The 12,945-nt window shown below is 42.0% G+C and overlaps 1 protein-coding gene across 1 annotated transcript; it reads right to left on the bottom strand.

Moving 5' to 3' along the window:
- Positions 1-5,362: 5,362 nt before the first annotated feature.
- On the bottom strand, positions 5,363-11,092 carry LOC146569417 (uridylate-specific endoribonuclease C-like). The gene is made up of 8 exons (XM_085281710.1): positions 11,009-11,092; positions 10,826-10,882; positions 10,630-10,729; positions 10,436-10,547; positions 10,224-10,345; positions 6,189-6,301; positions 5,894-6,044; positions 5,363-5,810 (listed from the first exon to the last, which is right to left on the bottom strand). Exons 1-8 carry the CDS (start codon positions 11,017-11,019, stop codon positions 5,535-5,537), a joined length of 942 nt encoding a protein of 313 aa, XP_085137836.1. The 5' UTR covers positions 11,020-11,092; the 3' UTR covers positions 5,363-5,534.
- Between the last annotated feature and the right edge of the window lie 1,853 nt (positions 11,093-12,945).

Raw genomic sequence — 12,945 nt, 5'->3', positions numbered from 1 at the left:
TAAACAGTAAAGCTGGAGGAGGAACGCTAACGAACGGAAACCTTTTTTCCCACTCGATAAAAGTTAATGTGAGGGTTCCCAATGATTAGGGGCAAATGCAATCCCATGGCAGGATGCTGTAAATGGACCAAACAGGAAAACCACTGAGATAATCCATCCACAATACGAGGTTAGTCATTAATATACTGCTGCATGGGCTGGGCTGTAGTTACATCTTAAGGGTTTAAAAACTGAGCTTTAAAATGATTAGTAGTAGCCTAATAAAAACTGAGAGAAGCCAACAGTGATCACTGACTGTTTTAGAGGCTTGTTGAGATTAAATAGAACAAGATAGAAAGCATTAAAACATGATAAAAACACATCAGCTTTATTAAATGCAGACCACTTTGGGCCCAGAAACCTATGGAACGCCAGGACTGCCATAATGAATTAATTAAATACACCATTAAATAATTAATTAAATGTGGCAATAATTAATTAAAATTGGAATTAATTAATTAAATAAATAGTTATGATATATGTAATTAATTAATTATTGACACATTTAATTAATTATTTATGTATTTCACGTTTTAATTAATTATTGACACATGTAATTAATTAATTATTGACATATTTAATTAATTATTGACACATTTAATTAATTATTTAATGATATATTTATTTATTTCATTTTGGCAGTCCTGACGCCTGGCTCTCATCATGAAATAATTTTATCTGTCAGCCTCACCCATCAAACTCAGGGGGCGGGGTTAACGCTGATCGAGTCAAAACCATTGCTTTGGCCTGGTGGCCATTGTTTCTAGCACACAACAACCGGCATGTGGAAGCTAACAGAACTGAGCTTTGAAAAACCCTGTTTGTGTGTTACCAAATACCGTTTTAATATTTTTTTAGCCGAGAATGTAGTGGTTTAATCTTCATGTGTCTGGTCGGTTTGTCAAGATACAGCCTCTTTGCAAAAGTGTTTCGATGATTTCGGAGATGTCGTCCCAGTCTCACGGCAAAGCGTGGGATAGACCCGCTCGCCTCGCAAGCAATCCCACCGACAAAGCGCAGGCCCCGGTACACAGCTGTAGTAACCCCCGCTGACTTCTTTTACTGAGGTTATATTTATCGGTGTTTTATTTCCTGATGTTCTTATGTGTCCTACGTGTTTCAGTCGCCAATTCTGAATTATAACTAACATTAAAAACATGTTTAAGGAGGAGAGAGAGCAAATAAATCTGTTTAACATCTGATCTTTGGGTTTTTGTTCAGTAATCAGCGTGACCTGTATAAACACATAAAAGAGATAACGTTGGTGTTTCCGTCATGTAGTAACTGCTGGCTTTAACTGTACAAAGGTTGTTCGACACTATGAAACACATACAGACTTCATGATGTTCGGCTAATATTTTTATTGTGAATATTAATCATGCTGACCTCGCTCTGTACACCACGCAGCGAGGTCAGCATATCCACGATATCCTCAGCTCCATGAGTTAACACAAAGTTTCCCAGCTGACTATCTAACTGCCAACTATTCCAGAGACGTGAAAATATACAGCATAAAGAAAAGTGTAAGAGACTCAGCAGCAGATTAGAATAATAAATAAATCACCAAATGAATCCAAGAAACGAGCAAACCTGTTCCGACAATTTGAATTTGTATTCCCTCAGCTGCAGACTCGCTGCTGTTTAAATGTTTGAAAAGGAAGATTAGATATAAACAAACGTCAAACATAGACTCAGTCTGCCTTCACATTTGATATGAGGCCAGCACGTATAGTGGCCTCAGCAGGCTATTACTGAAATACACGTGCTATATCATAAACTATGATATAAATAGGGAGGTCCTATTAACATTTTTAGTTTTAAAGGACACCTTCCTGCCTTTAGTCTCATTCATGAGCAGTATTAGTTTTCTTCTAACATCCAGAAGTCTGCACGATGTGTTTCATAGTTTGTAACAAGCCTTTGACAGGTAAACATAACATGACCGAAAAAGCAAAAAAAAAAAAAAAAAAAAAAAAAAGAGAGAGAGAGAGAGAGAGAGTTGACATAAGAAGAGAAAATGCTCTCAATTATGGAGACAGGCAAATGGTTCATTTATGTTTGATGTGTGTTTATTCCTCCCTAAATATCGTCGGTGAAGTTCGCCATTCACGTCAGATTTTCCTGCGCATTTTTATACCTCTGCCAACAGAGAGAGAAAAAAATCACATTCTAACAGACAGCTGGTGCTTAGAATACAGTTGAATAACTATTAAAAAACAGATGATATTTAGATGATAGTTCAGTCTAACACATGTGCCAGTGAACCATTAAACGTCTGTGAAACTATGCAGTTTCGGGGAAAATACTATATTTACTTATCTTGTGCAGAAAAATGCGCTGACATTGCTTTATATCGAGCACCGGCTGCCCAGTTAAACGGTGACTATCACCAGGTAACTAGGCGTGTTTCTTGAATTAGCAGCAGGTGTTAAACAGCTGACAGATGAGGAGGAGGATGCATGCAGGTAAACTGAGGGTCTGCTGAGCTGATCGCTGGTTTCGTGAGAAAAATGTCAGCTCGTTCTTTATGTTACAGAAGCACAGAGACACAAGACCAGGCGGAAAGAGACGATCGTTCGGTGAAAATGAGAATCTGCGAATGCAACATGTGGAACATGGAGAGTGGAATATGTAAACAAACCGGTTAACGTAACCCCCTCGGTGCACTCTGCATGCTAACTGTTAGCAGAGCTAGTGAAATCTCTGAAAACATCTGAGCACTTTTGCAAGCATGTTCTATGTTGACAACCTGACCAGACATACGGCGCGACATTCGCGGCTAAAACACTGTTAAAAGTGTAGCTGGTGACAGAAAAACGGGGTATTTTAAAACTACACCACCACCATTGCTGCTTGTGATTTGATCTGCATTCTGGGATAACTGGCTGCCCCAAGTCTACACAAGCAATCGATTATCTAGGATCGACCTGTTTTGACTTACTTTGCACGGCAACCAATCAAATGTTAGAGAAGCTGCATGGGCAGCGTTAACCCCGCCCCCTGAGTTTGATGGGTGAGGCTGACAGATAAAATTATTTCATGACGAGAGCCAGGCGTCAGGACTGCCAAAATGAAATAAATAAATATATCATTAAATAATTAATTAAATGTGTCAATAATTAATTAAATGTGTCAATAATTAATTAAAATGTGAAATACATAAATAATTAATTAAATGTGTCAATAATTAATTAATTAAATGTGTCAATAATTAATTAAAATGTGAAATACATAAATAATTAATTAAATGTGTCAATAATTAATTAATTACATGTGTCATAACTATTTATTTAATTAATTAATTCCAATTTTAATTAATTATTGACACATTTAATTAATTATTTAATGGTGTATTTAATTAATTCATTATGGCAGTCCTGGCGTTCCATAAGAAACAGGATTCATCACGTCATCACTCAAAGACTGGATAGTCCGACAGCATTTATCTGCATCCCCTCATTTCAGTACACAGAAAAGGCAACAGCCAATGTACTAGACCACCTTGTGGCCTTGGGAATGTTGATCAGTTGAGAGAAGAGCTTCTTACATCCAGCGTAGCAGGCCAAGTACAACCCTCCAAAGTCAAAGGTTGTAATTTGTCACTATATAAAAAAAATGGAATTGAAAATTTCATCAAAGCAGTTCATTAAAGAAAACAGGAGAGCGATAGAGAGATAGAGTAAATATGAAGTTAGGTGAAATAAGATCTGGATTAGGCAGCTGGTTCAGAAATAACTCCAATAAGGAAGAAAGAAAACATTGTAAAGGTGTGCAGGCTGTTCGCTTACAGAGAGTTGCAGAGTGAAGGGGAACGTGCTGTCCCAGTTTGTCATTTCTGACATATTGTTTTTTCTAGTGTTCAATTTGGAGACCGTGCATAAACATGCACCCAGTGCAAATAGTTTTCCATGATTTATGAATAAAAACAAACTTGCTGTTTATTTGTTTGTTTTCCCTTTTTAACTGGAAAAATGGAAGTTGTTGCCCTCCTGAAGGTAACAGAACACACCAGCCCTTACACACTCTGATAAATTTTAATGCTTCTTGATTAAAATGTGTTTCAAGTATGGGAGAAACTAATGGGTATACAGTAACGGTGTGCTGAACTCACTGTCATGTTTAACCCTAGAACACTGTCACTATAAAGAGTAACACCATCACTAACATCAGAAATATATCAAATTATGACAAAAAATTAGAGTGGTCTTCTTTTGTTTTCAACTGTGGTATTTTCAACATTTCTAACAAAACAAATGTCATGGGGGGACCCTAAAGAAATGCTCCAAAGTTAATGAAAAATTAGGAATATGAGAATAAAAAATTCCTAAACAAAAAATAATGACACTGGAAAGTTGGGGTTTGACCTGCCCTTCCAGGGACATTTGAGACTTCCCTGGTGAAGGCACAGCTGTTCTACATGCGAACAGCTGCAGGAGAGAGAAACAAGAAATGGCATTTTTGAGTGGGTGAAAATGATCAATTGACTAAAATATTTTCTTCACCCTATGAATTCCCCTGGTAATCACCACTTTGTGATATTTATCCATAAGCACTGCCCTAAATAAGGATAACATGCAAATTCTAGGACCACTCTTACTTAGCCATTCCTTACATGCTGTCAGTACACGCAGGGTAATAATGGCATGGACACACTTCCTGTCCAAGCCTGCGGGGCAGTCAGCACACCTCACTAAGGGAATACTACTTTCTTCTACTGCTGGTCCTGCCTTACCTGCAAGAGTGACAAGGGTAGGGATGTCGAGGATGCTACAGATCAGGACTGTGAGTTGACGTGTCAGATTTGAAGAGGGAAGCCTCTGCCAATGGTTTGATAAGTGCCGGTGCCAAAGCCTGCATATAATGCCTCCTCTGCATTTGGTTGTCACCTCTCTTCACTGCATTCTTATTGTGAATGATCCACGAGTTCACACCAACAATGATCATGCCATAGAAGACGCAAAGGGGCCATTTCTTGTTTTTTCTTCCACAGCCATATGAGTGCACATCTGGTTAAAAGTATCAACACCACCTTTGCTTGGTTTTAAAATCCAATAATTTCAGGTTTTCAGTGGGTCCTATGCTTGGTTGTATGTGCATGGATGACAGGAGCAGGACAACCTTCTTTTTTGAAGCCTCATCAGGGAGGAAGGACACATGATTTTCTTTACTTTTCATCACTTGCGGGATCTCGCTTTTGTTCGCTTTTACTGTCCCCACAAGGGTCATGCCACAGTTCTATGTTCTATATATATTACATTGAATAAATGTAAATGCCTAGAAAGACTTGTTTTCTAAAAAAAAAAAAACCTGTGCAAAATAAAAATGTTGAACTCCAAAGTAACATTTTATTGAAAGCTACTGAGGTCACAGTGATCTTGAAATACATGTAAATGTCCTTTGCAGTACATTAGGCAGGTCAGTTCCTTATCAATGAGGCCACGTATTGCTGAACAAAGATTAGTTTTTATCAGAAGTGAATAAAATGATGGATCACATCAGTGCGCGTGCTGCCTGACATGTCTGCCGTTGCTGCTGAGCAGTTTGGGGTACGCCGTCCCGAGTGAGCGCCCGTGTCTGATCACCACCAGCTCCATCTGACACTGGTCAATGTTGACCACAACTGTGGTGCTTCTCTCCGTGTTCATGAGGAAGACGATGGTGAAGACGGCCATCTCAAACTCGGGGCTGGTGCCGATGAAGGCACTGCCAACGGGCTTCACCACACCGTGCCAGCTGAACTGGAGGTTGAGAACGTGGTCATCTTGATCAGGCTGTGACAAAAGCATGAACATTAATGGTTATGTTACCAGCGAAGGAAATGAATCTCTTCTGTCTGGTGAACTGTTATTCTTACCAAATCATGCTCCCTGGCTTTATATCCTTTGTAGTCCAAGTGTTGGTTTTTCTCTTGCAGGTAGAACTGGACCCAGTTGTGAAAACCAATGATTTCTGTTCCTGATTTTGTCTCGCCAACAAACACATGTTCAAATCCACTGGAGTCCAGGCTGGTGATGATCAATTTAAGAACAGAAACACACATACTTCTTACCAAAGAAATGCATATTAAATTATAGTGTTGCAGAATCTCATGGATGAATTTAACAACTGGACACAGTTAAAGCGGGATGGTTGGCAGGAGGAGATCTCACCCTGTGTTTCTCTGCCTGTGGTAGAGGTGGAACCAGATCAAGTTGAGCTGTTTCTTGAAAAGCCTCAAGTCAGAGCTGGATTGACCTTTTCTCACCAGGTATTGATGAGCCCGCTGTGGAGAAACATCATTGATGATATTTATGAATCCAAACTTGACTTGCCATAATAATAATAATATTATTGTGATAATAACATGAACAGATGTATTTATGTCATTATTTTGAGCTTTTACACCTAAAATAATTATAAAAACGTAAAAGGTGTTAAAACCTCCTCTATTCACCCTGCTCACTCCCCCCCACCCCCAACAACAGCATCCAATACACACTCAACACAAGGCTCCAGCCTGTCTCTCTCAACCACCCAGGTTAGGAGGGAACTGAGGAGGATTAATGGCAAGAAGGCAGCGGGTCCAGATGGCATCAGCTCGAGGGTCGTCAGGTCCTGCGCGGACCAACTGTGTGGGGTGATGGAGCACCTCTTCAACCTGAGCCTGAGGTTGGGAAGAGTCCCACAGCTCTGGAAAACCTCCTGTGTTGTACCAGTGCCAAAGACTTCACGCCCCAAGGACCTCAACAGCTACAGGCCGGTGGCTCTGACATCCCACCTGATGAAGACCCTGGAGCGGTTGGTCCTGGCTCAGCTTCGGCGCCTAATAAGCTCATCACTGGACCCACTTCAGTTTGCCTACCAGCCTGGCATTGGAGCGGATGATGCCGTCATTCACCTCCTACATCGTTCCCTCGCTCACCTGGAGACCGCTGGAAGCACTGTGAGAATCATGTTCTTTGATTTCTCCAGTGCCTTCAACACCATTCTTCCCTCGGTTCTAAAGGACAAGCTGGTGAACTCTGGAGTGGACCATCACCTCACTACCTGGATCCTGGACTACCTCACCGACCGACCACAGTATGTGAGGACTCAGGGCTGTGTGTCGGACAGGGTCGTCTGCAGTACGGGGGCCCCACAGGGAACGGTTCTGGCTCCGTTCCTCTTCACCATCTACACTGCAGACTTCTCCCACAATTCCACCCAGTGCTTCCTGCAGAAGTTCTCTGATGACTCTGCAATAGTCGGCCTCATCACTGATGGGGACGACAAGGAGTACAGAGGTCTGACCCAAGACTTTGTGGACTGGTGCCAGCTGAACTACCTCCAGATCAACGCCAGTAAAACCAAGGAACTGGTGGTAGACTTCCGCAGGCACAAGCATTCTCCACTGCAACCACTGAACATCCAGGGTATGGACATTGATGCTGTGGACAGCTACAGGTACCTTGGTGTTCATCTGAACAATAGACTGGACTGGACTCATAACTCAGACGCCCTCTACAGGAAAGGGCAGAGCAGGCTGTACCTGCTGCGGAGACTCAGGTCGTTTGGAGTGGAGGGCCCACTCCTGAAGACCTTCTATGACTCTGTTGTGGCTTCTGCTATCTTTTATGGCGTGGTCTGCTGGGGCGGCAGCATCTCTGCTGGGGACAGGAAGAGACTGAACAGGGTGATCCGAAGGGCCAGCTCTGTTCTAGGATGCCCTCTGGACCCAGTGGAGGTGGTGAGTGACAGGAGAACGGCGGCTAAGCTGTCATCCCTGATGGACAACGTCTCCCACCCCATGCAGCAGACTGTGACAGCACTGAGCAGCTCCTTCAGTGGGAGACTGCGGCACCCACGGTGTGGGACGGAGAGATTTCGCAGGTCTTTCCTCCCCACTGCTGTCAGACTCCATAATAAAGACTTTAACTGATCAAGCACACACATCCATACATATGCAATAATACTAAGTGCAATAATCCTTTCTGTCATCGTTGTATTTTTACTCAGTTGTATATAGTATTTGTATTTGTATTCTATTTTTATCTTATTGTATATTTATTTTATTTTATTCTACTGTATATAGTATTTTATTTTATTCTATTCTGTACAGTTGTGTACTGTATTTATTCTTATTGTATTCTAATTTTTGCCTCATAACTTTTGCACTGTCCACTTCCTGCTGTGACAAAACAAATTTCCCACGTGTGGGACTAATAAAGGTTATCTTATCTTATCTTAACCCTGATGCCATCTTGGAAATAAAGCACTTTTGTTCATGTAATTACAACATTTAACTCTTTAAAAAAACAAATCATACCTCTAGATGTTATGTCAACACTATATTTAATCTACTTTATAAGAGTGTCTTTTGGATGAATATGTCTTTAATTGTTAAATTAACTTATTAAATATTTAATTTAACTAAGCCCTAAAGATGGAGTCATGAGACTTTTTGTCCAAATGTTACCTGCAGTCATCTGGTTCATCCAGTGGTGCAAGTTTCATGTGTTTAAGAACAGGGTGCAGGGAGGGTGGAGTTGAGTGTCAGGGTGATTTGTGACAGCAGCAAGAGAGAAAGGGAAGGTTTACAAGATGGCAGCGAGACCTGCTGTGATGTATGATTTGGAGATGGTGGCACTGCCACCATGGATGGAGAAGATTACAAATGAGTACATCAGGGGGGACAACTCAGGTTGAGCAGGTTGAGATGATTTGGACATGTCCAGAGGAGGAATACTATAGGATAGGATATGTTGGAAAAACTGATGCTGAAGATTTAGAGAAGGCAGAAAAAGTTCACTGATGTAGTGAAGGAGGACATGCAGAGGGTTGGTGTGACAGAAGAAGATTTTAGAGATTGGGTGAGATGGAAGCGGCCCCTAAAGTGAGCAAGATTCGATTCAAATACATTTTTATAGCACTAAATCACAACACCAGTCACCTGAAGAGGTTGAATATTGTAAGGTAAAGACCCTGTCTTGGTTGACATGCCTCTACCATGTTGCGTGGAGGTCAGGGACAGTACCCCTGGATTGGCAGACCGGGGTAGTGGTTCCCATCTTTAAGAAATTGGCTACTCGCTGCTCAGAGTAGAGCCACTGCTCCTTCACATTGAAAGTAGCCAGTTTAGGTGGTTCGGGCATCTGACAAGGATGCCTGGGCGCCTCCTGGGTGAGGCGTTCCGGGCATGTCCCACTGGGAGGAGGCCCCATGGCAGACCCAGGACACGCTGGAGAGATTATATCTCTCAGCTGGCCTGGGAACACCTTGATGTTCCCCCGAACAAGCTGGAGGAGGTGGCTGGGAAGAGGGAGGTCTGCTTGGACTTGACTCTGCTTGGGCTGCTGCCCCCATGACCCGGCCCTGGATAAGCAAAAGAAGATGGAAGGCTGGAAAGACCCTACAGAACAATACCACTGTAAGCAATCACTTGGCTACAGGGAAAAAAGCCCTTTAAGTGGGAAGAAACCTCCCAAGGAACCAGGCTCTGGGCGGGGAAGCCACAACTGGCTGGGGATGATAATAAACTTTGTGCACCTCACCTATCTGTGTTCTGTTCTGCGAGGATTCTGTGAATCATATTGTCTTTAGCTGTGTTATTAAAGATTCTTTTTTTTTTGTTTTCTCATTTAAACTTTGTGAAAAGAAATCCTCTAATATCTGACATCCTCCTCCATTTTCTTTCTGGCTTCTTCATGGTTGCAAACCTGAGTGTGCCCAGAGTCAGAGGAGAGGAGGAGATGCTGTGCTATTTCTGAAGAGAAAAGCACAGCATCTCCGCTGTTGGAGGGGTTATTGTGAGGAATTTGTCTCATGTGTCCCCGCTGAGATCACTGAAAAGCGTGGGGTTTCTTCCACCTACAAAAAGTACATCATGTCCACATTCCTGCAGTGATCCCCTTCTGGGAGACTGCTGAGGCCAGAGCGACATTCCACAGCTGCACACAGATGTTATTTTGCCTCTGTAATGTCTTGAAGTAATGTGTGCAGAGCAGCAGTGCAACAGGAAGAACATAAAACTCCCTCTAGAGTTCAGCTGCAGCCTCAAAACCATGAACTGTAGGAAACAATAGAAAGTTGTGCAATACCAAAAACAATTCTCTTGTTGCTGTGAGGAGACATTCAGACTGAAACTACCAGGTTTCTCCAACAGAATGGAGTAACTAAAGTGCTCAAATGTAAACTTTCTGCTCGACAGAGCTTGTTGTGACGCATACCTTCATGACTTTTGTCTCTAAGACGGCGTCCAAGAAGAGATCCATCTCTGTGAGCTCCTCTGTGGTGACTTGTTCCGTCACGCCAGTAGACCGCTCATAGTTGTCCAGCAGTGTCATAAAGCCTGCGAGCCCAGAAATCCCATTTATTACAGTGATGACTGCAAACACGATCTGAATGTTTAAGCTCAGAGTGCTCACAACTACACACTTACTAGAGAAAGTGGTTATATTTCTCAGTTTGCTCTCATTAACGTTGGAGAAGAGCGGCTGCGAGGCGTGATCCTGCACCGTGTGGCTGCCCTGACTTACAAAGCTTGCTCTACCCTAGGCAATTCAAACACAGAACACGTCTTTGTACAAACACAAGACATAGCAGGCGCTAAATAAACTAGAAAAGATTTCTCACCTGAACAGAGATCATGTAGTCTATCCCAGGTGTCATGCGATTCACATCCAAACTCCACAGCTCATTGAAAATAGTGGAGAGCTCCTGGTTTACAGCTGGTCTGTTATAGAAAGTGTCAGACAGGCTATGCAAACATCTGACGCATGCACACGCAAATAGAGGAAACATCAGCAGAGTTTGGTTTATACCACTGTACCTTGATCCATTCAGTCCACTGAGGAACACTGCAAGGAGCAGAAATCCACAGAACAACCTGCACATAACAGATGTGAAAACAATTTTTACAGATGGGAAAAGCAGCAAAGTTCTGACCTGTATTCAGCTGCCTGTGCAACAACGTAAACAAACTAATCTTCAGTCAGTAAATAAAAATACAAACCTCGCAGACATGACAAATGAAAGTGTCCACTGTTTCAGCCTGGACTGCAGCAGAGGACTCACACACAGCCTGTCTGTCTAAAGGTCCAGCCTCCACCCAGAATCTTGCAGGGGCCTTTCTGAGCCTGAGACCCACTTTTAACCACCAGATGGCGCCTCGTTTCAGGGCACAGCCTCTCTCTATGGTTTTGCATGAACTTTTACTAAAGAAGTGATACAGCGATGCAGCTTCAGGTGGTTTTAATTTTTATTTTTTATACAACTTAGCTTATAAACCATCACACACATGATGCAATTTCACAAAAGTCCTATCCAGAGTCTCAGTGAAAGGTTTTTCATGTATTGTTTCAGTGTAAACGGGGATAAGAGAAGGGTAGACTCATTATTCAATGAGTAGGTAAAGTAGGCTGTGCAAATGTAAGGTGAAATGTAAATCTGGGGAAAGGCAGTGGTCTGTGACTTGAACACAAGGGGGGTGTACTGAGCTGTCAAACAGCAGAAAATGTTTTCTCAGAAACGAAAGCCTCTGTGCTTTAAAATTCACCAAGATGCTAACATTAAAAGTTAACGGCCTAGATTAAATCTAGCTTTATGGAAAAATATAGCTGCCCTGGTTTACCTCTGAGCAGGAGCACACATATGTGTTAACTATGTCAGCATGTCCTGTAGAGTGACCACATGTCAACAGCATTATTATAGTAGGTTACATTGTAGTGGTGTGATGTATATCACCAGTACAGAGGTGTCAGCAGGGGCCGATGGGTGCATCTCACCACTGAACACAGACTTTTGTGCAGAACTGTAGAAAGGCTTTACTGTGCATGTATGAACATGTGGAGACATGACAAGAAGAAATGAGAGGAGAGCCAGACAGACTAGACAAAAGAAATAAATCTGAGAAAGACTGAAAAAAAGAAGCAGAAATAAAAGAGAGTTCGAGACTTCGAGCTCTCGATTACACACAGAAGACGCATCTCATAAGTTTAGTGAGTGTTCTGTCATTTAGCCCCACAGCAGTTCACACATCTAAACTCAGCAGCATTCAGATTTTGTGCCACCTCACAGCGGTAAACAATTAATGTCAGGCCTGGATGCTGTAAAGGGTAAACTCCAGAACCGAGTGCTAAAGGGGAACAACCATTCTCCGTCTCTTTGTGACAATAAAATTGAGGCTCTATAAATAAAAGTCTTTGTGGAGGATTTAATTGTTGAACAAAACACAGAAATTCTGATTACAGAGCAGTTGTGTAGAGCAGATTTTGTCATCTCCAATTATCTGTCAACATTATCGACCAACATTAGAGAGTTCTTGCGTCCCCTTATTAATTGCATAAGTGTACAAAAAAGACATCTTTTCAGGGAAGGTGGAGAGCTGCAGAGGGCATTGTTAAGGGTTCAAATATTGAGGAGGAGAGTAAAAACAACCATGGTCCAGAAGAGCTTCGTCAAACAATTGATTTTAATGAACACACGCGTGGGAAGATCACCACCGTACGCAGACAGCAATTGATCTTCGACTAATCAAAGCATAAGCAGATATTTTATACCATCAGGGTTTGAATTTAATGACGCCCCTTCAACGTCAAACAGATACATACATACATATGTATCTGGAACAACCCTGACATATTACAAAACAATATGATTAATTTTCCAGATTGGAGTTGTGAAGGAATTAAATACTTGAAACATATATGTAGAATGACCACTCGGTTGCTTTCTTGTGACGCTGCTTTATTGAACGTGCATCCAGCAGGGGTTATAACAGCTCAACAACGTGTGTGTCAGCTAAGACATAGAACAGGATATAGACAGCCCCCTGCCGCAGAGCAGGTCCTAGTGGCGTAAAGCCGTAAAGCCCAGTACATGACATCTCCCCCCTTTTCATGTTATGTCCAATAACAAACCCCAAATAGAACAGCAATGACACAATGATAA

This window comes from Mchenga conophoros, linkage group LG7 (genome assembly GCF_057382185.1).
Source record: "Mchenga conophoros isolate Kocher_MC1m ecotype Shallow Benthic linkage group LG7, M_conophoros_male_GT1.1, whole genome shotgun sequence".
In the NCBI taxonomy this organism is placed as follows: domain Eukaryota; kingdom Metazoa; phylum Chordata; class Actinopteri; order Cichliformes; family Cichlidae; genus Mchenga; species Mchenga conophoros.
The sequence above is the reverse complement of the archived record's forward strand: the minus strand, read 5'-3'. Positions and strand labels throughout refer to the sequence as shown.